This window comes from Hippocampus comes, unplaced genomic scaffold (assembly GCF_001891065.2).
Source record: "Hippocampus comes isolate QL1 unplaced genomic scaffold, H_comes_QL1_v1.1 scaffold293, whole genome shotgun sequence".
Classification (NCBI taxonomy): domain Eukaryota; kingdom Metazoa; phylum Chordata; class Actinopteri; order Syngnathiformes; family Syngnathidae; genus Hippocampus; species Hippocampus comes.
The window spans coordinates 272,907-296,224 of record NW_017806272.1 but is presented as its reverse complement, the minus strand read 5'-3'; the positions used below and the strand labels follow the sequence as shown (position 1 = coordinate 296,224).

At 45.3% G+C, this 23,318-nt stretch overlaps 1 protein-coding gene across 1 annotated transcript in view; it reads right to left on the bottom strand.

The window, feature by feature from the left end:
* Positions 1 to 465: 465 nt before the first annotated feature.
* The window catches only part of svila (supervillin a), a 28,714-nt gene continuing 5,861 nt past the window's right edge, over positions 466 to 23,318 (bottom strand). The window contains exons 7-41 of the mRNA XM_019857474.1: positions 20,920 to 21,720; positions 20,371 to 20,505; positions 19,723 to 19,757; positions 18,646 to 18,710; positions 18,086 to 18,216; positions 16,252 to 16,347; positions 15,657 to 15,942; positions 15,089 to 15,154; positions 13,598 to 14,018; positions 13,039 to 13,213; positions 11,672 to 11,804; positions 10,508 to 10,558; positions 9,866 to 9,922; positions 9,369 to 9,534; positions 9,077 to 9,163; positions 8,233 to 8,319; positions 7,972 to 8,149; positions 7,727 to 7,899; positions 7,295 to 7,450; positions 6,908 to 7,044; positions 6,366 to 6,513; positions 6,137 to 6,282; positions 5,871 to 6,046; positions 5,353 to 5,506; positions 4,997 to 5,276; positions 4,688 to 4,842; positions 4,498 to 4,603; positions 4,034 to 4,241; positions 3,802 to 3,935; positions 3,209 to 3,364; positions 2,891 to 3,034; positions 2,377 to 2,498; positions 1,974 to 2,129; positions 1,294 to 1,314; positions 466 to 1,040 (exon numbers count right to left, since the gene is read on the bottom strand). Of these exons, the coding sequence (XP_019713033.1) occupies positions 954 to 1,040; positions 1,294 to 1,314; positions 1,974 to 2,129; positions 2,377 to 2,498; positions 2,891 to 3,034; positions 3,209 to 3,364; positions 3,802 to 3,935; positions 4,034 to 4,241; positions 4,498 to 4,603; positions 4,688 to 4,842; positions 4,997 to 5,276; positions 5,353 to 5,506; positions 5,871 to 6,046; positions 6,137 to 6,282; positions 6,366 to 6,513; positions 6,908 to 7,044; positions 7,295 to 7,450; positions 7,727 to 7,899; positions 7,972 to 8,149; positions 8,233 to 8,319; positions 9,077 to 9,163; positions 9,369 to 9,534; positions 9,866 to 9,922; positions 10,508 to 10,558; positions 11,672 to 11,804; positions 13,039 to 13,213; positions 13,598 to 14,018; positions 15,089 to 15,154; positions 15,657 to 15,942; positions 16,252 to 16,347; positions 18,086 to 18,216; positions 18,646 to 18,710; positions 19,723 to 19,757; positions 20,371 to 20,505; positions 20,920 to 21,720 (5,629 nt within the window). The 3' untranslated portion in view covers positions 466 to 953. The remainder of the gene's footprint in view (positions 1,041 to 1,293; positions 1,315 to 1,973; positions 2,130 to 2,376; positions 2,499 to 2,890; positions 3,035 to 3,208; positions 3,365 to 3,801; positions 3,936 to 4,033; positions 4,242 to 4,497; positions 4,604 to 4,687; positions 4,843 to 4,996; positions 5,277 to 5,352; positions 5,507 to 5,870; positions 6,047 to 6,136; positions 6,283 to 6,365; positions 6,514 to 6,907; positions 7,045 to 7,294; positions 7,451 to 7,726; positions 7,900 to 7,971; positions 8,150 to 8,232; positions 8,320 to 9,076; positions 9,164 to 9,368; positions 9,535 to 9,865; positions 9,923 to 10,507; positions 10,559 to 11,671; positions 11,805 to 13,038; positions 13,214 to 13,597; positions 14,019 to 15,088; positions 15,155 to 15,656; positions 15,943 to 16,251; positions 16,348 to 18,085; positions 18,217 to 18,645; positions 18,711 to 19,722; positions 19,758 to 20,370; positions 20,506 to 20,919; positions 21,721 to 23,318) is intronic.

The window sequence follows — 23,318 nt, the reverse complement described above, 5'->3', positions numbered from 1 at the left end:
TTGCACATTAAAAGAGATTGGTAAAAAAGTCTTTTTTGTGTGTCATCTTAACAACGGAGCCACATTTGGTACAATGCTGCCATCTACTGGTTCTTCAGAAAAGTGCACATAGATGATTTTCAGGAACTGCAATACACTGATTCTGTTATCCCAAAATACTTGGTCATGAATGCACGACCTACTTCCACCAACTGAGATAAGAAATTACTCGTGCGCAGCTGCACAACCATGACAAATAACGTGCCACAACCACGTACTGTAATATGTTTTCAACCATTTTCGTGAAATTCTTCCGACAAACGCTTGCCAGTTTAAATCTCCGATGTGAGCAACAGAAGATGACGCATTACCTGACATTCATTTGCACATCCGGGATTTATTTCACTTATCACAAAACAAAAAAAAAAAAAGTCCTCAAAATGCAGACTGTATAAACTGTACACAAAAGCAAGGCACTACAGTGTAGTTCTTTTAAAAAATACATTACATGATCTCAAACCATCTGTTGTTAGTCATTAATTAAACAAGGCATCATAATACAAGCTGCATTATTTTTGATGGCGTGGCAAAATGTTTTACAAAGGATTACTGGTACCAAAAAACAAAACAAAACACGATTACACATTGTTTTCTATCTCCGTAAAATTTTAATATGCTTAGTTTTGTCCTACTTGGACATAAATATAAATTATTTGCACAAAGGAGTCAAACAAATGAAACAAGAAGAGATATAAATGCTACATAATATGTACATGCATGCACACTGTAAAAACCGCCCTCTCAACCACACGGGCGCCATTTTAGTTGACAAACACACACAGAAGGGCAAGAACAAAAACAAGAAGCTGGCACACCTCTCATCTTCAGCTTGTCTCCATCGTCTCCGTTTAGAGGGTCGACTCAGGAGAGGCGGCTCCTCCATTATACATAACCGCGGCATCTACTGACTGCATTTAGAAAAGCCCTTTGGTTTTCTTCAAGTTGACCTGCTTCCACGCCGGCATACTGCCGTACTCCTCCCTCGTCATCTCCAAGCCTTTCTGTGGAGAAACAATCGCACAAAAATCAGCATCAAAACGAACGGGACCCCCTCACAGGAAGCCAAGAGAAGTCACATGCATCTCCCAACTTTTTGTGAGCAGTGTATGTCCGAGTCAGTTTGGTGTCCACGCCAGCTGCCCGATGAGGAGGAGTTAACATGTTAAACAAAAATGGATGTTTTAGTTCTTGGGGAGAAAAAAAAAAAAAAGTTGAGTGAGGATGCTTCATCCATGCTGATCTCTGACCACTCACCTTTGCACAAGCCCCCACGCCCTGGAGAGCGGAATGAACAACAGATACATTAAGAAAGGCTCAGCGGATGGGCCAAGATGGAGGCAAAAGATAAGACGACTGATGAGGGGGAACTAAACATTGAATCGTGAGATTGAAGGGACACACAGGAACGAAACAACACCAAAACTCCACACATCGCAACATTCAAGTTCAAACTTGAGGTGACTGATAATTTGCTCCCATTGGAAATAATGTTCTTTGAAATCATCCGTTTCAAGGTAAAAACGATCACCATTCGTCCAGACATTCTAGGTTATAATTAAAACACTAAACATAACAGTCGAAATAAGTTAACAGTTAATAGTAGTGCTGGCCCATTTATTGATATTTATCATTTGTAGTGAACTCCCAAATTCTCTGTTCATCACTTTTAAACCTTTGAGGTCGGAAACCTGTCCTCTGTTATTTGCTGAAAAACTCAACTAGTCGCTGTACTAAGGCCTCAGTCATGTCTAATCTAAGTATTTTATGTGATCTTGAAGCCCAAGAACTACGTTGAAATGAATGGAGGAGCATCACCTCGTGAGGCCATAGCCTCGTCTAACTTTAAAGAATGTTTTGGAAGTGCTTACATAGGCATGCCGCTGTGAAAGGTGAGACTAGTTCATATGACAGTTGTTCAAGCGTTTCTTAACTACCTGAAAGTCCTCATCCGAGAGGTAGACTTCCAGGCGCAGGGGGTCAACGCCCTCAGGCAGCGGCCGGGCCAGGAGATCCTCCAGAGGGTATGCGGTCTGACATAGTCTGGCTAAGACATCTTCCACCAGAATAATCTGGTTACACACCTCGGCCTCCTGACAATACAGACGCACACGTTTCAGTGCCAAAAGCTAAAAGCACCAGGAAAGTCGACCGGTGGCGAATAAAATGGAATTAGGAACATCAATAGCGATAATACTTTCCACATGGGCTGACCTGCAATTTGGATCTGTTCTGTACAATAGTGGAGTGCATTTGCATGTGTTTCACTGTGTTGAGCATTGCACGGGCCCGTATCAGGTTGCCGTGCGATGATGAGATAATGTCATTTCATCCACGCACCCGCTCCGTGATCTCGGCGATGTCCTCGCGGTGCTCCCAGCTGGGAAACATGTTGGTGAAGGTGAGCGGCTCCAGGCCGGCGAGGATCAGATACGCCTTCGGGGCCTTTTTGGGATTCTTTTCTAAGCAAATCGATTAAAAAAAAAAAAAAAAAAAGGGGGGGGCGGGTTATTAGCTGGTATAAAAGAGCAGCAGAAGGTGCTTCGGTACTGCTATTTATTAAAAATAGGTCATTTTATAATGTTAGTAAACAACATGCGCCAGGTTACTTCAGAGCGAAACAAGGACAAAAACTTCGAACTTGGATGTCATAAAAAGTTGTCCAGAGAAGAACTTCTGAAAGGAACTCAACCATAATCAGCGTTATTGAAGGTATATAAAACATTTGGGGTTGTGTTGCTCTTATGTAATTTAGCCAAACATTATTGCAAGCGATTTCACAGAGCACGTCTTTTCCAATAATCGCAGAGGTCAATGAATTAGCCAGTGTCCAATCGCACTGGAGAAGCGCTACCTCGGCAATACTGCAGCACAGTCTCCATTGCGCACTTCCTGTCTGAGTCCCAACGGATTCGGGCCGAGCCGGTACTTTCGCTATCCTGAGGCCACCAGCCCTGCCACAGGTACACTTCATGGTGGTTATCCACGAGGAACAGCGCTGACGGAGGGGAAACAAGACAACGACGTGTTTACAAGTCAATGTGTGATGTCACTATTTTCACTTTCATTCCAAATTCAATTTCCACCTCTATGAACCAAACGTGAAATACCTCTCAGCAGAATAAAAGCTCATTCTGAGAGCCAGGTGAAATAAAAATATGTGAACGTGTACCTGGTTGGGAGGCGGAATAAAGGTCCTCTTGCAGGAAAGGCATCGAGTTGACCTGCTGGCTGTCCCTGGCTGGGTAGAGAAACTCCACCGCTACAAATTCCCCCGAACTGCTGCTCAGCTGGTACAGACGAGGTGTGAAGTTGAACCTGCCGGGATCTGTAGGTCAGAGGTAAAAAAAAAAAAAAAAAAAAAAGCAAGGCTAAAAAAATTTAAAGGTCGAGTTGACCTGCTGGCTGTCCCTGGCTGGGTAGAGAAACTCCACCGCTACAAATTCCCCCGAACTGCTGCTCAGCTGGTACAGACGAGGGGTGAAGTTGAACCTGCCGGGATCTGTAGGTCAGAGGTAAAAAAAAAAAAAAAAAACAGTCAGGCTATACAAATTTCAAGGTTAGAAAATAATCGTGTATTATAGATGTATAATGATAAAAGGTAAACAATTCAAAAGAAAGGAGTGTTGCTGATCAAATTGGACTTGCCTGTTGCTGAATAAAAATGAAAACAAATTCAGGGATACAGAAGTTGGTACTGATGAAAATTTGCTGCATTCCCCTGACCGTTATTTCTTGTAATTAGAAGATATCATGATCACCCACCTTGCAGCATGCAGTCATACGCCTTCCTGTCTCTCCTGCCGAGGGCCTCCCAGAATCCTTGAGGTTCCGCTCCCTCGTCGCATTCTCGTATGGTCACCTTGCTACTGCTGTGGAGGCCTGCTTCCAGAGGACAACTGAGCAAAAAATAAAAAATAAACAAAGCTGTTGGAATAACTGTTGGGTAAAAAAAAAATATACATAGGTTCAATTCCTTGGTTGCAGTTCCCCTCACTGGTCTTTGATTCTGCTGGCAGCAGTGCGGGCCACCTCCCGTGTGTGCGCTTGCGACTTGCAGCCGTGCCAGAGGTAGATGAGGGACTGACTGACGCTCAGCAGGACCATGGAGACTCTGGAGCGCAGGCTGCTGCAGTGGCACGCCACCTCCACAAGGTGGCTCTCCACCTCCACTTCCCCTCGCACGCAGTACAGTCGCCAGTCATCTGGGTCGAAAGGTTGCGAATCAGGCAATAAATAGGCTGTGGAAAGCCGGTATTCTCTTGAAGGTACGAGTACCCATGAAGGGGTAGATGCCACTCGTAGAATGTCATCATGTCGCTAGTAGTACTGGTAACACACTGTAGTTAACTAGTGCAGGTTTTTGTCCCACTCGTGGCATGTATTATTTGGCCTCCAAGTATGCCAAAGTTATAAGGACAGACTGACAACATCTGCGTCGAATCAAATGAAGACATTTACTTTGTGAGGTTTCCTCCTCCTCTTCTCTCTTCCCTGCATGGACAATCATCCTTCCTTTGAAGCACTGCAGGAAACACGGGGGCTCTTTTCCCTGCTGGACTTGAATCTAGTTGAGAAAGTAAGCAGTTGTTCAACTAAAAATACAAAAATAAAGAAAATAAAGGAGATGAATCTATTTTTTTTTTTTTACTTGTGCTCCTCGCTCCTCATCCAACTCAACAGTCATGAGCGCCGACGTTCCTTTCTCGCTGACTGTGGAGTTGCGACCCTGCCAGAAGAAGTAGCAGCATTTCTCTTTGCCCGGCCCCGTCGTTTTCAGCTGCTCGGGGTTCTGTCGCTTCCAAACTAAGAGGACATGTCAGAGATACTTCAGTATTATACTGCAAATGTCGCAGGAAAACAACAACTTTCAGCGATGTGTGTGTGTGTGTCGGTCGGGTTGCAAGGAAGCGAATAAGTTTTGGATCATTTTTGTACATTCTTGGTTTGCATGACTGACCTGCGGTGCTAACCATATATTTCCACTTCACCACGTAGGTATCGCCCTCGTGGAACTGGCCGATGCTTTGACGCGGCAGGCGGCTGTAGTCGAACTCCAGGATGTGCCACACCTCCACGGCGAGCGTGCTGATCTCGTAGCAGCGCCAGTCGTCCACCTCCACCAACCCGTAGCCCCGCCCCACGTTCAAGCCGTCCACGACGGTGCACACGGGCGCCCGGTGGAGGGGCATCATGAGGGCGGCGTCGTAGGCATGGGGCTGATCTGAGGCGGGCTGATCCTTAGGAAAGAGCAGAGGAGAGTGGAGCAGACGCCACAATGACAACGCGACTTTTGACGTGGAACTTTCGGATTACCTTGTGATCCATCGTAGGGTCGTTGCTGGTTTGAGTGGGGCTGGGGGTTTTCCTGGAGTCACTCCAGTCTAAGAACTTCTCTTTGAACAACGTGGTTTCATTGTGATGAGTCAGTCTGCCAAACACTGCCCAGTCGGGACGGCCCTGGCCTTTCCTACAACAGACCAAGTTTATTGGAGCGATAGTTCTATGGCATCAAATATAAACTACAGTCACTCAAACTACATTTTCCACTTACAAAATAAATTAACTGCAATTTTAGCGCGAATGTCCGTTCACATCTTTGGCAATTGATGTGAGGTTCTTTTCTTTTATGACATGAAACATAAAAATGTAAAAATGACTAATCAGAAGTTAATAATGGCACACACTGTACTTAAAACGAGTTTGTGTGCAAATGAAAAAAGTCAAAGCACATTTATAAAAAGAACCGCATTCGTCTGTTTGCCTTAAGCGATCGCAAGTAAATGCCGTCGACGCATCAGTGTTGTTGTTGTACGACGTGCGTTTTTCCATACTTTGGAATGAGGGGGTTGCACTCTCCGGGATCGAGCGGGTTGATGTCACAGTTTGTGTAGTCAAACGTTCCGTTCCACAGGTGTTTGGCCAGCTGGAAGGCCACCTTCCTCTGAGCCAGTGTCACTTCCTTCCCATGCCAAATGTACATCTCACTCCCAAAGTCGAAAACCAGAACCTGCGCGGAAAACAGCATTCCCCCGAACCAACATAAAGGTCTGCTCTGACCTGCGACTTTGCTTCATGACTCGTACAGTAAATGTCAGACCTCCTTTGGCTTGAGTAAGGAACAGCGGGGTATCTTGGCCCAAAAATCGTCATCTGGCACCAGCTTGTTGTCCATCAGACGGTAAATACAGTTTGTCTCCACAATGGCGCCCTCGTAAAGCTCGTCTTCATCCGGCGTTCCCGCTGCTACACGTACAAAGACGAGGCACTTATGAGCGGCTGTGCGCGTCTACGACAGAGGACAGCTTTGTACTTGAACTCTTACTTACCCTGGTAACTCGCGTGGCCTCCCAGGATCTTCCAGAACTCCTTGGCAGCGTGGCTGTGAATATCGACGCCTTCCTCGATGACCCGGACATAGTCGGCACGACAACCCAGATCTCTCTTGCTTTGGATGAAGTTGCCCAACTCCGAAGCCTGAACGCACGGAAAACAGGCTCGATGAGCCAAACGGTGCAAGGGAGTAAAAATTGCAAAAAAAAAAAAATAAATAAATTTAAATGAAGCAATTAAAGCAACATGTGGTTTGGTTTAGCATTGATTATAATTAGATAAAAACTGGAAGGAAAAAAAGCAACATTGGCGAATCAAAACGTTCCACAGAATCTCCAGGTTTGTCAGCAGTATTAAAATGAAAAGCGCAAAGCTATCCTGTTGTGTCAGCAGCCGGTTTGGCCAGCTGACCCGCGGAGGGGAAATGGCTTTGTGTTTTTCTCAGCTTCCTGCAACGTCACACACCAAACTATTGAAATAAACCTTCACCCTAATTATCTTTCCCATCCTGGCAGTGTCGCAACCATCGGGCCCTCACCTTGTTCTTCTCAATGACGTTCGCAAACTCTCCGGTCCAGATGAAGCAGTGATGAGGAGTGACGAGGAGGAAACAGTCGCCGCTGTTCAGCGATGATGCTCTTGGCTCCACCAGCCTGGTCTGGATATGCCGGCGGCCTTGCGTAACAGACACATTTGATCACCAAGTCGCCAATTTGTTTATTGACCGTTTACTGAAACATTTTGTCTAAAGCTATGAACACAAGAAACAAAACGGCAACTGTCCAGACTCGGATCTTGCTCAGGAGGAAGCAGTCAAGTCGACCAGCTGACAAAGCGGCAGTCCCTTTTTTAAAGGGGGTTTAATCATTCCTGGAATATCTCCTGTGACTGCACGCATCTGTCAACAGCAAAGAACGTGACTGACCTTTGACCTGTAAGAGCATCAGTTTCTTGTAGGGCACGGCACTGTTGTTAGACATCTGCTCAGAGATGTTCACGCTGCGCAGGTTGACGTTGCTGAAGTTCTCTTTGCTAGCGAGACCGGCCAGGGCCACATCGGACAAATTGGAGTTCTTGTTCGCTGCGTTGGGAACAACACAACAAATTATAATCGTCATGTACGAGCCCCTAAAAAAATACAAACAACCTGCAGTGGTCGCATTTGGCGTAAATAGAGAACACGAGATGTATTTATTCCTGTCGGGAAATGTAAGAGGCAATTACAAGAGGGGCCACAGGGTGTCACACTCTCAAAAGAAACGTTAACAGTCCGTGTAGCTTAAAAAAAAAACGAACTGAAATTTAGAGTTCAGTGCAGTCAGAGCAGCGGGGTTGGCCGCATTTTAATCCCGCTCACTTTTCTCCGCGTTCATCCGCCTGCTCTCCAGCAGACCGACGTTAAGGCGCTGCTCCGTGTATTCGTGTCTGATGTCCTCTCTGGCAGCGAGCATCTTGAGCGGGTTCTTCGACGCCGGAACGTTACGCGTCGGGCGCACGGCTCGCTTGTGCTGCACCATGTCCGACGTCAGCCTAAGGAGAGATCAGAGACTGTAGTCGTTTTCTTGCGGGAAACTCATCGCTGATGATGGGTGTCCAACTTACGTTGGAACCTGAGGCCCGAAGATGGCGTCGAAATCGTCAGCCAGCTCCACCTTGTCGGTGATGCTCGGCGGGTCCTCCGCTTGGCGATAGAACTTGGAAAAAGTCTCATCCTCCAGGGTCATGACTTCTTTGATCTTCTTCTCTGTGACCATGACAGTGGCCTCGGGCAGCGCTGCTATTGAGGTGACAACATGAAGGGCCATTGCAATCACAAACTAGACGATCCCGTGAATTGCAAAACGAGTCCGGCTGAGGTCTGACCTTTACTATTGATCTTGCCGAGGAATGACTCCAGCTTTTCCAGTTTCCTGTCCGACTCCAGGTTCAGATCCGGCACCGCCTTGATCTCTGCACCGCAACGTGAGCACAGCTGCTATTAGAATCATAAATAAACCTGAGCCGTCCGTGTTCTATTTAGCTCGCATGCCATTTCAGAGCAGGCAGGCACTATGTCTCGCATGTTGACTTTTAACAATGAACGTCACATAAGCCATCCAAATCTACTCGCAACTGTTAGTCAAAAGAAGTCACGCACGTTCAATTCAGCGATGTTTCTCGATTCATTTTAAACGGTTGAAGGTGTTTGTACACATCTATTTATTTATTCATTCATTACAGATTTAAAAGTTGACCAAATGTCAGTAACAACAATACGATGTTCATCTGCCGACAATGAACAGCGCATCTGCCTGTCGCAGCCAACTCATGACGCCTCGAATTGCTCAAGACGTGATGAAATAAAAACAACTCCACACAATTTACGGCGCAATCACAGCAGACACGTTAGCGTTTGAAACAAAACAAAACGGCACATCGGCCAAGAGCTGAAAAAAAAAAAAAAAAGAACTAAACCTTGGACATCATCCATCTCCTCCACATCTGTTAGAGATAAATACAAAACACGGCAGAATTTAAATTGAGCTTCTCCTTGAGTGATTAATATTAGAACGATACAGTAAAAGGAAGCAAGTTGAAATGGTCAAGAGTTCATCTCTCAAACAGAAAATGATAGCGGCGTGACAAAAGTGGTGCAGTGAGGTGACAGGACGTATAAAAAGGTGGATGGAGGAGTGATGGGGGTGGGGGGAAATATATATATACTGACCATCATGTGGTTTGGAGATGGCAGGGCCGCCGTTCTTGGGTTTAGGTGACGACAATGATGATTGCAAGGGAGAGGGGGAGACCAACCCTGCAAGAAGCAAAGCAAGACTTCACGCGGTGCAGTTGGAACCGTGCTGGACTTGCGCCGAAATCTCTCCCGCTGCTTCAATTCGATTGCGCAGGGTGGCAGTCAACATTAATAAGTCGCGAGGAATGATTTAATAACTATTTGATACGTCTGAGCTGCACATTCGATGCATAAACTATTGTGCCAGTTAATCTAATCTTCTGACCTTTCTTCGCCATGCGTGCAGCCACAGTGAACTGGGTGGAATCGTTGGCCGCTCCGTGGCCTTTCGACTTCCAGGCTTCCTCTTGAGCTTCGATCTGCTCTTTCCTCTCCTGGATGGACATCTGGGCCTCAATCCTCTGCGACTCCATTGCGGCCTCTGTGATTTTCTGGTACAAGAAAGAGTTATAACCGTTCAAGCCAACCACAAATGATCCAGGAGTTATCCTTTTTTGTGAGTTTGATCACTCTCTGGAGTATTTTGTGCAAGATTTCAATTCAAAGCGGATTATTTCACAGCACACAAAACAGCCAAGCGAGCGCTTCTAACTGGGTCAATTGAATTAGCATTTTCTACACTTGACCAAAAAAAAAAGTCAAAGCAAATCTAATCAATCTCTGTGAGGAGCTTTGGAGCCTTGTGCACTTAAGACTGCCATTGGGTGAGAGAAAAGTGGGCGGAATACTTTTTTTTTTTTTTTTTTTTTTTTTAAGGGTCACCTTCCGTCTCCAGGGGTGCCTCTTATCCACCTGCATTGATCTGGACGATTTGGGGGCCTTCACAGCCAACAAAAACAGAGGAAGGGAGGAAGAAAGCAAGACGGTAAGTCAGGATTGGGAGTGAAGCTAGAACCAGGCCGAAATATTCGGAATGAGCCCGAAGCCGCAGCAGACCCGTACGGCCTTTGGGAATCATCGGTCGAGTTGCGCGGGAGATGCACAAGATGAATTTTTTGATTTTATGAGCTGAAAGCTTCTTGTCGCTTATGGTGCAGTGAAATATCTTCTTGAACCAAGGGAACAAAAAATAGATACATAACAATTTGGGTAGATATATATTTTTTTGCTTTGGCATGAACTCGAATGATGATGCAGACAAATGGAATTATATGTGCCAGGCAGTATTTGAGAAACGTCGTCACGGCTTTGGCAAAAGACAGGTAAGATGAAGCACACGTCAAGAAAATCCGTAGACGGTAAATTGGCAAACAGGAGCAGCACAAAAAGCATCGGCAACCTCAAACAGCTACTCAGAGGAATACGTCAACAGTCAAGCTAGCAAAACAAGTTGCGCGTGCAAATAGTCGATGAGTACCGTGCGTACTTGGTAAACAACAGCACTTTGCAGTCAACTGGCCTTACCCATAGTTGGTCAGACACCGCGAGATCATCGATCATCAGTTCCTCATCGCCCTAGACAAGCAGCGGCAGGAAAAGTTTTATTTAAAATATATATTTTTTCTAATTTTAAGTCAAATGCTGCTGAGGTCGGAAAATGATCACATTTATGGTCAAAGAGATGTTATGGAAGAAAAGAACAAAGGAATATAATAGCTATTTTTAAAAAACTGTCATTACTCCACCATGTTTAAAAGCTGAAGTTTTTCAGCATTTTAATGATGAACGCTACAATGTAAAAGACGCCTCTGCGGTCGGCATCGAGTTTGTCATTCATCATTTACATTGTTGGTTTTAGGATTTGATATTCACAGCGGTTAACTTATTTTTACACTTGTGTGACAGTTAAAATGTGACTATCGCCCGAAGACTAAATAGGTTTTATCTCTATTTTATCGATGATGCCTCTTCCAAAATGATGGCGAAAAAAATGTTTCAGGGCAAATTACAAGTTGTTTAGTGTCCAAGAACAGATTGGAGGTTCAATTATATTCTGTCAACATCTTGTTTTAATACTGCACAAGTTGAAAATCGCAGACCTTCACTTCGGTTTCCGTCAATGATAGCTCTCGTTACAGAGATGATAAAACATTCCAAGCGCAGTATGTCTAACCTGTGAATGCCAGAGCAAACACAGCAAAAGAAAAAAAAAAGATCAGCAAAAAATTAAAAAAAAAAGACCAGTGTGTCAGCAGAGGTGCAGGGAGGAACTGAACACACTCCGATACGGAGAACATAAACAGATGAGGTGTAGCCGTTCGAAATGAAACTAAACAGAGAGGTTTGTGTACTCGCACCTTCCAACATATGCACACACACCCTTCAAAAACCATCACCCGGCATGCCAGAATGCCAAAAAGAAAAAAAAAAAGTTGAATTTTTGTACATGCAGGAAAGATTGAAGCAAGCCTCCAATAAACAAATTCTCAATAATAAACTCTGTTGCATAAAAAGAGCCAAACGGGAAACGTCAACACTGCGAGGCATTGCGCCTCCTGCATTAATTCTGCATTCAAGTCACATGAGCAGAAAAATGCTTTTGTGACTTCAGCTGAAAAAAAAAAAAAAACCCTGAAAAATGATTTGAGCAAAGCGCCATTTTCTACTCCGGCGCTGTCATCTGGTTACCTTCTTCTTGAAGCTCTGCTCCACCTCCCACAGGTGAGCGTGCTGCTCAGCCACGGCGAGCTTCACCGCATCTTGCTTCTTGTTGATCCTGTTCCTCCAGTCGTCTTCGCCGCTCTTCTTCAGCAGAGCCACCCTACACGGGAGAGGATGCAAAAGGAGGGGAATTTGTCCCGCGGGTCATTTGAGGGAATCAGAAGTCAAGAAAATTTGAGTGGAGACAAAGCGGTCCTTTGTAGAAATCCCTCCAGTGAACCTCCCTCCACTGAATGGAGCACCATTCAACCGTACTTACGGATTAGCAATCTATTCAGTTACATTAGCTTGTTTTTTTTTTTAAATAAGTGTCAGACCACAAAAATAAAACAATGTCTGATGTTTTTTCATTCATTTATTTTCAGTATGTTTCCATTTATTATTACGGTCGTCGGTTTCAAATTATTTCAGTGTGGTCCCCCCCCCCCCTTTAAACGGACAGGAATCCTTTTTCTTGACCCTGTACAGATCCTCAGGTTAGAACGTGTCCAAAACAAACCATGGAGTTCCCCCCCAGCCCCCCCCAAAAGCCCACAGAGTGAAAGGAAATTCAGGAAACGCCAGTTTGAAGCTGCCAAAGTCACATCACAACTCAGTGCTCAGTTGGATCACAGACGAAAACAGTTTTAAAATAGAGCACTGCTTCGAAATTTCAATGCGACGAGAGTGGGAAACGAAGTTGAGCTGCAGGGAAATAAGAGATTTCATGTATTATGGATTTTTTTTTTCTTATCTTATTTCTGAGAGTCTCAAAAAAAAATAAATAAATAAAACCTCGACCTTGAGCTTCCATGTTGTTTACATTATGTCACCAGTCAATATGGATGGCAATGACTGTCTGGTGCTTGCTTTCAAGAGCGACTGTGAAAATGGGACCGAACCCAGCTTACATAATTCTTGTGAAGCAATCAATGGCAGGCTCTGATAGATGCCATTTTAGATTTCTCGTGCGGATATCGCTGCAAATGTGTGCACTGCGACTGAGTTTCTCATGACCAAACCCGCCGCGTGGTTAAAAATTGGATCCGAAAACATAAACCCGTTGCCGGTGCCAAGGTCCAGATTGAAGACGTCAACTTTTTCGGCTTCTCGTGTGAATTCCCACTGCAAGTTCGAACAAGCGAATCACTACCTCGCTTCAAAACAGTATGAAAAAAATCTGTGCAGAAATCCTTGGATAAAAACGACTCCCCAAAAGTGAAGGTTAGGAATCACAAATGCACTATAACCTTGACATCTGAACTTAATTTGACCTTCTCAAAACCTTTGAGTGCATATGTCCAATCGCTCAATGTTTCAGGAACTGAATTTCTACTTCCCACAAGCAGGCTCACCTCTGTTTGATGGACATGTGTTTGGCCGTCATGTCGCACAGGTCGTCTTGCAACGTGCCGGCTGTTAGTTCCGCGTCGTCGGGGTACGTTTCTACCTCGGCAGGCTGGCGTACGCCGCCCCTCGATGAAGCGGACGCTGCTCTGGATCTCACAAAAGTGAGCTCGGGCAGCTCTGCTGCGGACACAAACATACACAGCAATATAATCAATAATAGCTTTCGACTATGGGGTGAAATGCGCTATTGAATTTCTCTGATTGTGGAGAGCGGGGAGGATGGGGAAGGTTACAATTCAAAGCCGTTACATTCAAAGCCGTTTTGTAATATTGCCAGACTTGCATAGCTTCTGCTAAAATCAAAAGTCATCATTTAGCTGAAAAATATATCATGACCACTCAATGGGGCGACTTTGTAGCAAACTGTTACTTTTGGATGGTCACGCATAGTAAGTGTAAAGCACAAAAATGTGCAATATTTCTTTCATTTTCACACGGTACCATATTTTGAACAGGGTACACTACATAAGTAACCAGAGTGAAACCAAATTCTTTTGTCCTCACCTCCACTGAAGGTTCTGCTCCTTGGATGACTCTTTTGTTCCTGCCTCTCCAGCAACATGTCGTGGTTTGAGTCGGGCATGTTTTCATCAAACCTCCCCCTGGATAGCCACTGGTCCTCCTCTTCCTCCCTTCGCTCTCTTCCAGTGTGTGGCTGAGGCAGGGCTGCCTGCCTGACTTCTCCCTCAGGAGAGGGGAGCGCCCGCTTCCCCCCTGCCTGCTCTGTTCCTTCCTCCGCATGCTGCGACGCTCGATAAGGCCGACCGTAGTGGTCCGCGGGGTCACGGGGCCTCGGGGCGACTTCAACCGGCAACCGCGTTAAGTGGATGTCGCCTGCGTTGTCGGTGGACACCGTGCCTCCTCTCAGCGCCGAGGATGACGATGCAGGGAGGTGTTCAAACCCAGAGCCTGTCCCGTTTTGAAGCTAAAAAAGACAACAAATGTAAAAAGCGTGTTACTTGTTGACTGGAAGCTGCCGTGTAACATTTACAAACGTTGCCACATCAAATCGCAGAGAAACATGCTGACTAATGGCGGCCTGCCTGGTGCAGTGTACTTCCTGCCCGTTACAGGGTGGCCCATTGCGTTGGCGAGCCCACATCACAAAGCCATGCCAGCTACAACCTGCACGTAATACTTTAGAGTGTACAATGAGCTACGTGTCAACTGCAGTAATTAGGGATGAAACGGTTTTGCGATAATCCGAGCTAAAATTTTACACAAGTTAGCATTACCATTGACTTTGTAAAATTATAATTGCAGTTACACCCCTTGCGTTACATGGGATTCGGGATTTTTTTTTTCAACCTAGTCACCATTATCTGATGAAAAACTCACCTATTCGCAGTTACTACGTACAGGCCAAGCAATAAAAGTGTCACTTTGGCGCCACGTTGTGGTATTGTGGTGTCAAGAAACTATGTTGAAGTTCACCGAGGAGTTTTGTTTGGACAAAAGTAGTGCTTTGCCACTATCTTGTGGCATCTTGGTACCCAAGAATTATGTTGAAGGGAGATGGTGTTCCAATCGGATACAAGTAGTGCTTTGATGCCAGCTTGGAGCCTCTCTCTCTCAAACTAACCTGGCACTTATGATGAGCCAAAAGCGAGAAGCGACACCTCACATCAAAGGAGAAACACTTCGAAAACTCAAAAACAGCCTCTAACATGCCAAACAGCGGCATCTAGACAACGTGGCGGCGTAGCACAGCGCCGCCACAAACACACGGACATCTTGCTTGTCCGGTGAGTGCACATCCACAACCGCCGCCGCTTGAGCGACACAGCTCGACGACGATGATGAGGCACCACTCAGTCAGAAGCTTGGCCATGCACCGCGCACTCAGAGCGGAGTCACGCCACAAAGACAGGGCTCGCGACGTCATCCCGCGCACACAAGCCACGTGACGTGCCGACAGAAATGCGCGGTCATTTCCGAGAAGCGCCTCCTCCACGGGCGCTTTGTCTACATTTCCGCAAGCGAGGGCACGCTTACTTGGTGGACTTCTACCGGCTTCTCACAACGCTCCAGTTCATCCTGGCAGTCAAGATCTGAAGACTCCTGAGTAGAAATATGCATACGCCACAATTCTTTGTCTAACATAAAAGAAAAGGGTTTTACTGGTTTACTTTATGTGACTAACTAATGCCATGACAGCATGCTTTTTATTTTTTTTTTTTTTGTGATCTAAGATTTACATTGATTATTATGGCCGTTATCTTATTTCCTACTACCATGGGACTTTTTTTTCCCCCCGAAAGCAAACAAATGAACCATAACTGATTATGACTTCCAGAACTGGAACATTTTCACATTGGAATCATATATCGTCATTGAAGCAAAGTTCAAACATTCATTTGTTTTTTTTTTTGTTGTTTTTTTTTTTGCAAAGTAGTACTTGTTGCATACAGTTAGTGACTAATTTTAGTTATAGTGTACAAAAAATATGTCCTATTCACTACACATAAGAAGTGGCTCTGATCTTTTTTTTTTCAATTGATATAATATGGCACAATATTTTTCTCATTATTTGAGGGTGTCAGCAGAAACTGTTGGCGCCTACCTTCTCCATGTCACCAAGAGTGATGGGTTGCGTCCGATAGCGGGCGTTGCTCCGGCGCTGGCGCGTGTCCCCACTGGTGCGCGTCACTCTGGTGGGGGGCTGAGCCAGCCGGTTAAACAGCGCCATCTTCTCCGCCAGGCTGAGCGTGCAGAGGTCAGGCTCCTCATTGGCCTGCGCTTGATCCTCCATTGAGGCGACCTCCTTGCAGTTCTGAGTCTCTTGTGTTCGTTGAGCCTCTGGCGCCTGCTCCCGGGCGGTGGCGTGGTGATGCGACGACGCCTGGAGACTGCGAGGAGGATGAGAGGCCCAGGAAACATTTAGCTGTGGTCACCTCGTGCCATCGAACAAGATGCACTCTGCAGACTGTACATCAGGGCGACTTGTGTTGCTCTGTGCTGTTAATTCAACAGAGATGAAATCTGACCGTACATGCAGTGAGTCATCACCGCTACTTTAGAATCCTATCCAATCATATCAGTGACAATATATGATGCGGTAGCACGCAATTCCGAGCCATTAGTAAAGATCAACGGTGGAGTCACACGCTTGCAGTCGGGTTCGAGCGCTGGTGCGCACACACGCGTGTCCAGGATACCTGCTTGGAGGGAAGGCGCTGCAAACGAGGGTGGGGCTAGAGACGCGCGCTACAGCAGCGTGAACAGTCATAGTCTGTGGCACATGAGGGGGAGCGCTACAGTGGTCCAGGACACGGACATACAGTGTAATCCGACACACATTGACAGGAAAAAAAAAAAAAACACAGGTCAGAAACTTTGGAGAAAGAGGAATTCACAAATAATGTTGGTTTTGCATCCACACAACTTGACATTTCATTTGAAAATGTATCAACAGCTCTTACAAATGAAATGTTGGACGGCAGTTTTCGGCCAATATTTTTCTTGGTAGGCCATTTTGCCCATGAACCGAGGTACCACCATTTCCACGTTAGACTTTTCCTTGAACATCAGTGTGTACTCATGTCTTACGTGGTGGCGATGACCACCTCCTCGGTGGTGACTGGCTGAGTTCTGGATCGGTCCTGTGTCCGCCTCAGCCTGCGGTCCACTGCGGCATTCCTCGAGCGGGGTTTCCCAGAGCCGATATTTTTCTCCAGTTCCTGAAGATTGGAATCAAGAGTTGCGTGACCATCAACGAATCCAAAGGATATTTTATATGCGTGCAAAATGACACAATGAGTGAAGCGGGAACAATTAGACAACAATAATGAAAGGCTGATCACTCAGATAGCAACTGCTGTCAGAAATGTTTGGAAATTAGAGTTCAGAGTCGACCCGGAATGCTCGAGGCCAATTTCATGCAGAAGGAAGTGCTTGTTCTATTGCAGTGCGTCACACGGGTCCAAGGAATGCAGTGAAAACAAATCAATATTTCCAGGTTGTTGGTTTCAGCAGAGAGAGGCAGAGAGGTGAAACTCAGTGTTGTTGAGGAGGAGCACCTACGCCGATATTAATCGCATAAAAGTCGCCCGCATGTGCATCAAAAGTCAACGACAGAAAAGGTGACACGGGAAGAAAGTAAAGCTCACCCTGAAGAGAGAACGCTTGGCCGCGACGCTCAGCTTGGCCCGTTCGTCCAGCTTCTCTTCATCGGCTACACAGACACAAAAAAAGGGGAGGAGACCGAAAAATGTAGTCTTGTGATAGCCCATCTCAATAAAAAAGTGTTTTTTGGTTTTTTTTTTTGTGCCACAAACAGCAGATGCTCCAACTTCAGTTAACTTTTGTGAAATGTTGCAGTCCAATAAAAAGCATGCATGTCTAAACTCAGTTTGTTTGTTTTTTTGTTCCACGGTAAAAAGAAAAAAAAAAGAAAAAAAGTGCAATTTGGGTAAAACAGAAAATGCACTTGCTTTTGACTGGAATCTTAAATGCAATTTCTCTCTTTTTTTTTCGACCATTCAAGGCCAGCATCCGTTTTAGTCAAGTTGTCTTCTCCGCATAAAATACCACTTCAAGGTCACGTAAACAATTCTGGGAATTGTATTGGCAGTATAAACTTTTCTGCCCAATTTAGACACAAAAATAAATTGGGACGTCACACCTCGGTATTGAAAGGGGGCCAAGATTTGGATTTATTGGCGTTTATGGAAGAGAGGTCCTTTCTTTCTCCCGCACGTTTTTTTCTATACTGTGCTGACTCAAAGGGGAGGAGGGAGACCAACTGTCAAAAAAAAAAAAAAACACAGGTCAGAAACTTTGGAGAAAGAGGAATTCACAAATAATGTTGGTTTTGCATCCACACAACTTGACATTTCATTTGAAAATGTATCAACAGCTCTTACAAATGAAATGTTGGACGGCAGTTTTCGGCCAATATTTTTCTTGGTAGGCCATTTTGCCCATGAACCGAGGTACCACCATTTCCACGTTAGACTTTTCCTTGAACATCAGTGTGTACTCATGTCTTACGTGGTGGCGATGACCACCTCCTCGGTGGTGACTGGCTGAGTTCTGGATCGGTCCTGTGTCCGCCTCAGCCTGCGGTCCACTGCGGCATTCCTCGAGCGGGGTTTCCCAGAGCCGATATTTTTCTCCAGTTCCTGAAGATTGGAATCAAGAGTTGCGTGACCATCAACGAATCCAAAGGATATTTTATATGCGTGCAAAATGACACAATGAGTGAAGCGGGAACAATTAGACAACAATAATGAAAGGCTGATCACTCAGATAGCAACTGCTGTCAGAAATGTTTGGAAATTAGAGTTCAGAGTCGACCCGGAATGCTCGAGGCCAATTTCATGCAGAAGGAAGTGCTTGTTCTATTGCAGTGCGTCACACGGGTCCAAGGAATGCAGTGAAAACAAATCAATATTTCCAGGTTGTTGGTTTCAGCAGAGAGAGGCAGAGAGGTGAAACTCAGTGTTGTTGAGGAGGAGCACCTACGCCGATATTAATCGCATAAAAGTCGCCCGCATGTGCATCAAAAGTCAACGACAGAAAAGGTGACACGGGAAGAAAGTAAAGCTCACCCTGAAGAGAGAACGCTTGGCCGCGACGCTCAGCTTGGCCCGTTCGTCCAGCTTCTCTTCATCGGCTACACAGACACAAAAAAAGGGGAGGAGACCGAAAAATGTAGTCTTGTGATAGCCCATCTCAATAAAAAAGTGTTTTTTGGTTTTTTTTTTTGTGCCACAAACAGCAGATGCTCCAACTTCAGTTAACTTTTGTGAAATGTTGCAGTCCAATAAAAAGCATGCATGTCTAAACTCAGTTTGTTTGTTTTTTTGTTCCACGGTAAAAAGAAAAAAAAAAGAAAAAAAGTGCAATTTGGGTAAAACAGAAAATGCACTTGCTTTTGACTGGAATCTTAAATGCAATTTCTCTCTTTTTTTTTCGACCATTCAAGGCCAGCATCCGTTTTAGTCAAGTTGTCTTCTCCGCATAAAATACCACTTCAAGGTCACGTAAACAATTCTGGGAATTGTATTGGCAGTATAAACTTTTCTGCCCAATTTAGACACAAAAATAAATTGGGACGTCACACCTCGGTATTGAAAGGGGGCCAAGATTTGGATTTATTGGCGTTTATGGAAGAGAGGTCCTTTCTTTCTCCCGCACGTTTTTTTCTATACTGTGCTGACTCAAAGGGGAGGAGGGAGACCAACTGTCAATCAGGGAGAATGTTTATTGGATGATGTCAATGTCACATATACTTCAGAGTGTTTGTTCGTGCAGCCGTGCCACTCACACCTGTCTGCCCCCGCTTAAACTGACTCAACAGTGAGGCCAGCCACCGCTTTTGTGGTTTCTCTTTGCTCCCAACCATGCGCGATGCGGAGGACCGCAAGGTCATAAATCCAGTTACAAAGATTTGCAAAGCGAGGAAAAAAACCCCAACATGTATTACGGTGATTATTGTACAGCACAATAAGCCTTCGTGTCGATCCTGAAAGTCAAAGATCCCGCAGAAAGTACACCAAACACCACATGAAGCTGTGTTTAAACACGAGCTAATAGCTCAGCATTTTATATTAGCACAACTGTCACCCCAATGTCAAAGGCAACTCTACCTTTTGGCTGAAACAAATGCACTAATAGCTCTTTACCTTCATTGGAAGCCAACTCGGTGCTCACGCAGGACCTTCAAAAAAGAACAAAAAGCAAACTATCAGTCAAATCGGCAAGACGTCCGTGCAGATGAAAGCAAACGGTGACGAGCTGGTAGGAACAAAATTGAGAGCGGGCACTCTCGACACACAGGACGAGAAGCATTCTGGTGAGCGGCGGACGGTTATCGTGTGCTGAAAATGTGACAGTGAGGGTTAGAAGAAGAGCAAAGCAAAATAGGATGGCAAACGAGGCGGCATTACGGACGTCTGTTCAGCTCCGTGGTCCCGGGGAGACTGCCGACAAAGGGCAATTCATGCTTTCAGAGTATGATCACATGTAATGACCACTGCTGTGAGGCCCAATCGGGACAACCTTTGACCTTACATCATTGTTTCTGTTTGCTCATGTTAAAGGAAAGGGACTCCTACGTGGCATCTACATATTTTCTACCATGGAAAGCGGCCAGTGGCAATAATCTGGCTCACGGAGTAATGCGATTATGGACGATTATGCAAAATTACTTTTGACGAAACAGCAACAACCAAACGCTTCAATGAACAATTCCGATTTCTCCGACATGCATGATGACAGATTTGGCAGAGTTTGCCCCGCACGGCCATGCATTGCTGCATCCAAAGCGGTACCTATCGGTCTCCCGGCGCTCGGAAGTGGTGATGGGCTGAGTCCTAAACCGCTCTGATGTCTTTCTACTTTCCCCCGGATAGATATACTGAAGAGGTCTGCGGCCCCTGTCCCTCCGGCCCCCCTTCACTGCATCACTGAAAGGCCCATGCAGGAGAGGGAGCAACAGCAAAAAGTACCCAAAGGAAAGAAAATACAGCATGTGAGGAAGAGGAAAAAGAGGCGAGTAGCAACAATTTGTTCAAATGCACATTCAAAATGTCGCACACTCATGAATTAGGAATGACGTTCAGCACTTGCATGTGTTAGTTTCAAAAGTCCAAATACTGACTGGCTGCACATACAAGTTAGGGGAGCAATAAAGAGAAAGACAAATGTCAAAGCCGCGTAGTGTTAGATGAGCATCGCATGATTTAATTTTCTACATAACAGATAGTCTGCAACATCACTGAACAGTTGCTTGTGAAGCAATGAGCAGCAGTCGATGTTAGCTAACGAGCACAAGCGTGAGGGCCACAGCAGCTAGCTCGAAGATGCCCGTTTCAACCTACAGTGCGGCCGTGCGGCCGGTTGGAGGAGTGGCGGAGCTTTCCATGTAAGAATTTCTGAGCTGGGCCACAGACACACGACTGTCCTGGAGAATCTCGGCATGATTTTTCTTGATCGCTTGAGGATGCTGCATGGGGTGATGCAAGCTCCTATTGCTTTGCTCTTGATCACCGGGATCTGCTTTGGGTTGGACGTAAGATGCAGACACGCCTCTGTGGACGTAAATGAGATTTTCACGGTCTCTGGGCCTGCTGGGGGCTTCTTGGTGATGGCTGCTCTGCCCAGCGTGTCTGGAGGGCTCAACTGTTTCCCATCTCGCTCTGCCTCTGTGACCTCTTCTTGCAGGATCTTCAATCTCACTCAACGCTTTGGAGGTACTCATCTCATCTTCTCCTCTTCCTCTGCGCGGGTCCTCGGTGCTCCTCTCCCTGCGGCGGATCTCCGAGGGTAGTACTGCTTTCCTACTACGTAGGAGGCCCTCTGTCCTAACGCCGCCTGTCTCCTCACTTTCTTCATCTGGGAGCTCCTCCACTCTGGATGGAGCACCGGAGGTCATGGACAGATAACCGGGGTAACCAGCAATATCCGGTCCTGCCGGTTGCCCCGAGGGACAAAGCAGAGATTGTGCATGATGGTGAGGGTAGGAGTGGTTATGCTGGGCAATCATTGGATCCGTGTTGTATCGCGCGGCAGGCTGCTGCTGAAATTGTCGGCGGTATGTCGGAGCCTCTGCGACACTTCCCAGCTCTGGGCTCCTCTGGCGACAGTCCTCCTTCGCAAGCCTCTCCCTAACTCTGATTCTTCAGGGAGACAAAGAGCTGGTCAATATTTGCGCCAAACCTTGTAATTGACATCAAGACAGACTCTTTCAGTCTCTGGACATAAAACTCCATTGTACTGTATTCAAACTACTCATGACCATTTCCTGGTCTATTAGCACCATCTACTGTGCAGAATTGATACTGCAGTCAAGCAATGCGCTTTTCCCTGTCAAAGCGCATCACGATAATGTTTGGGACAATTTTGGAAAATCCAACAAATTATTTGGTTGCGCGATGCAATAAGTGATTGGAGATATATATATATATATATATAGATATAGATATATATATATATATATATATATATATATATATATATATAAATAAATCTACTCAAAGCTAAAAAACCCACGAAGAATTCATTAAAACTATCAGAATTAAAAGAAAAAAACTAAACTCCAAACTAAATGAAAATTAACTAAAATTAAAAATCTGAAACTATTATTACCCTGGGACTAGGACTGCAATTCCTTTTTTTTCTTCCTTTTCTTCAAGGAGCTATCACTTCAAATCTTTTTCACAAAACCTTTGGTGAAATTTTGAAACATTTCTTTAACATAATAATGAGTTTTTAAAATATCTCAATGAAAGAAATGCAAAACCTCAAGTCCACTGTATGCTGCTGCTGCCTAGTGGAGCATTAAATAATTATTTTGCCCCCAAAATGAATGGACCTTTGTTCCACGCCTCATTGCTTCGCATTCGAGCTCAGCCTTTCCAGTTTTCCCTCCCAGTGGAATTTGTCACATCCACAGAGGCTGACCAGCTGAAGCACGGATCAAAGGTCGGGGGAGCGTTCAGGCCGATCTTTGGCAAACACACATAAACAGACGCAAGGATGCACGTCCTCAGAGATGCACAAGCAACATTACAAGAAAAATAGTGTCTCATCCCGCGTCGCATCCGCGCCTGCTTCTCACGACCTGACTGCTGCTTTGACGCGGCATGTGGGCGTCCCTCAGGGAAGACTCCTATACCCGCAGACATTCTTCATGCGTAAGCTTATTTACCTCACTTCAACTCCACTTGGGCTAAAAGGAAATACTTTTCATTCAGATTACTCACATTGTTGTTGTTGTTCTTTGGGAGGGGGGGCACAAATGTGAGAAATTAGCCAGAGAAGACAATTAATCCTTTATACGGCAGTATTGTTATTTTACACACATTTTTCAAAGGTAAACATGAGATAGTAAGAACCAAAATTTGAGAGTGAATGATTTTATTTCAGATTAATTGCATACTGTTTTAATATTCAATTTGGAGGCATTAAAGTACTGCTTAAATTATAAACTGTTTATGAAGATGGGCACAATGATAGCGTAATTGCGACTGTGTCAGCCTCACGCATCTGTGTGAGTGTGTGTGCCAAGTTGTTCCAATGTATCAACAGCACTGTGCAGGGGGACTGCTGCATCTCTTTTTCTGATCAAAAGAAATTTGAATAACAAGCGTGCTGTGCTGTACACACACCACTCTGGGTGGTAAACACAGACACACACACACACACACACACACACACACACACACACACACACACACACACACACACACACACACACACACGCACACACACACACACA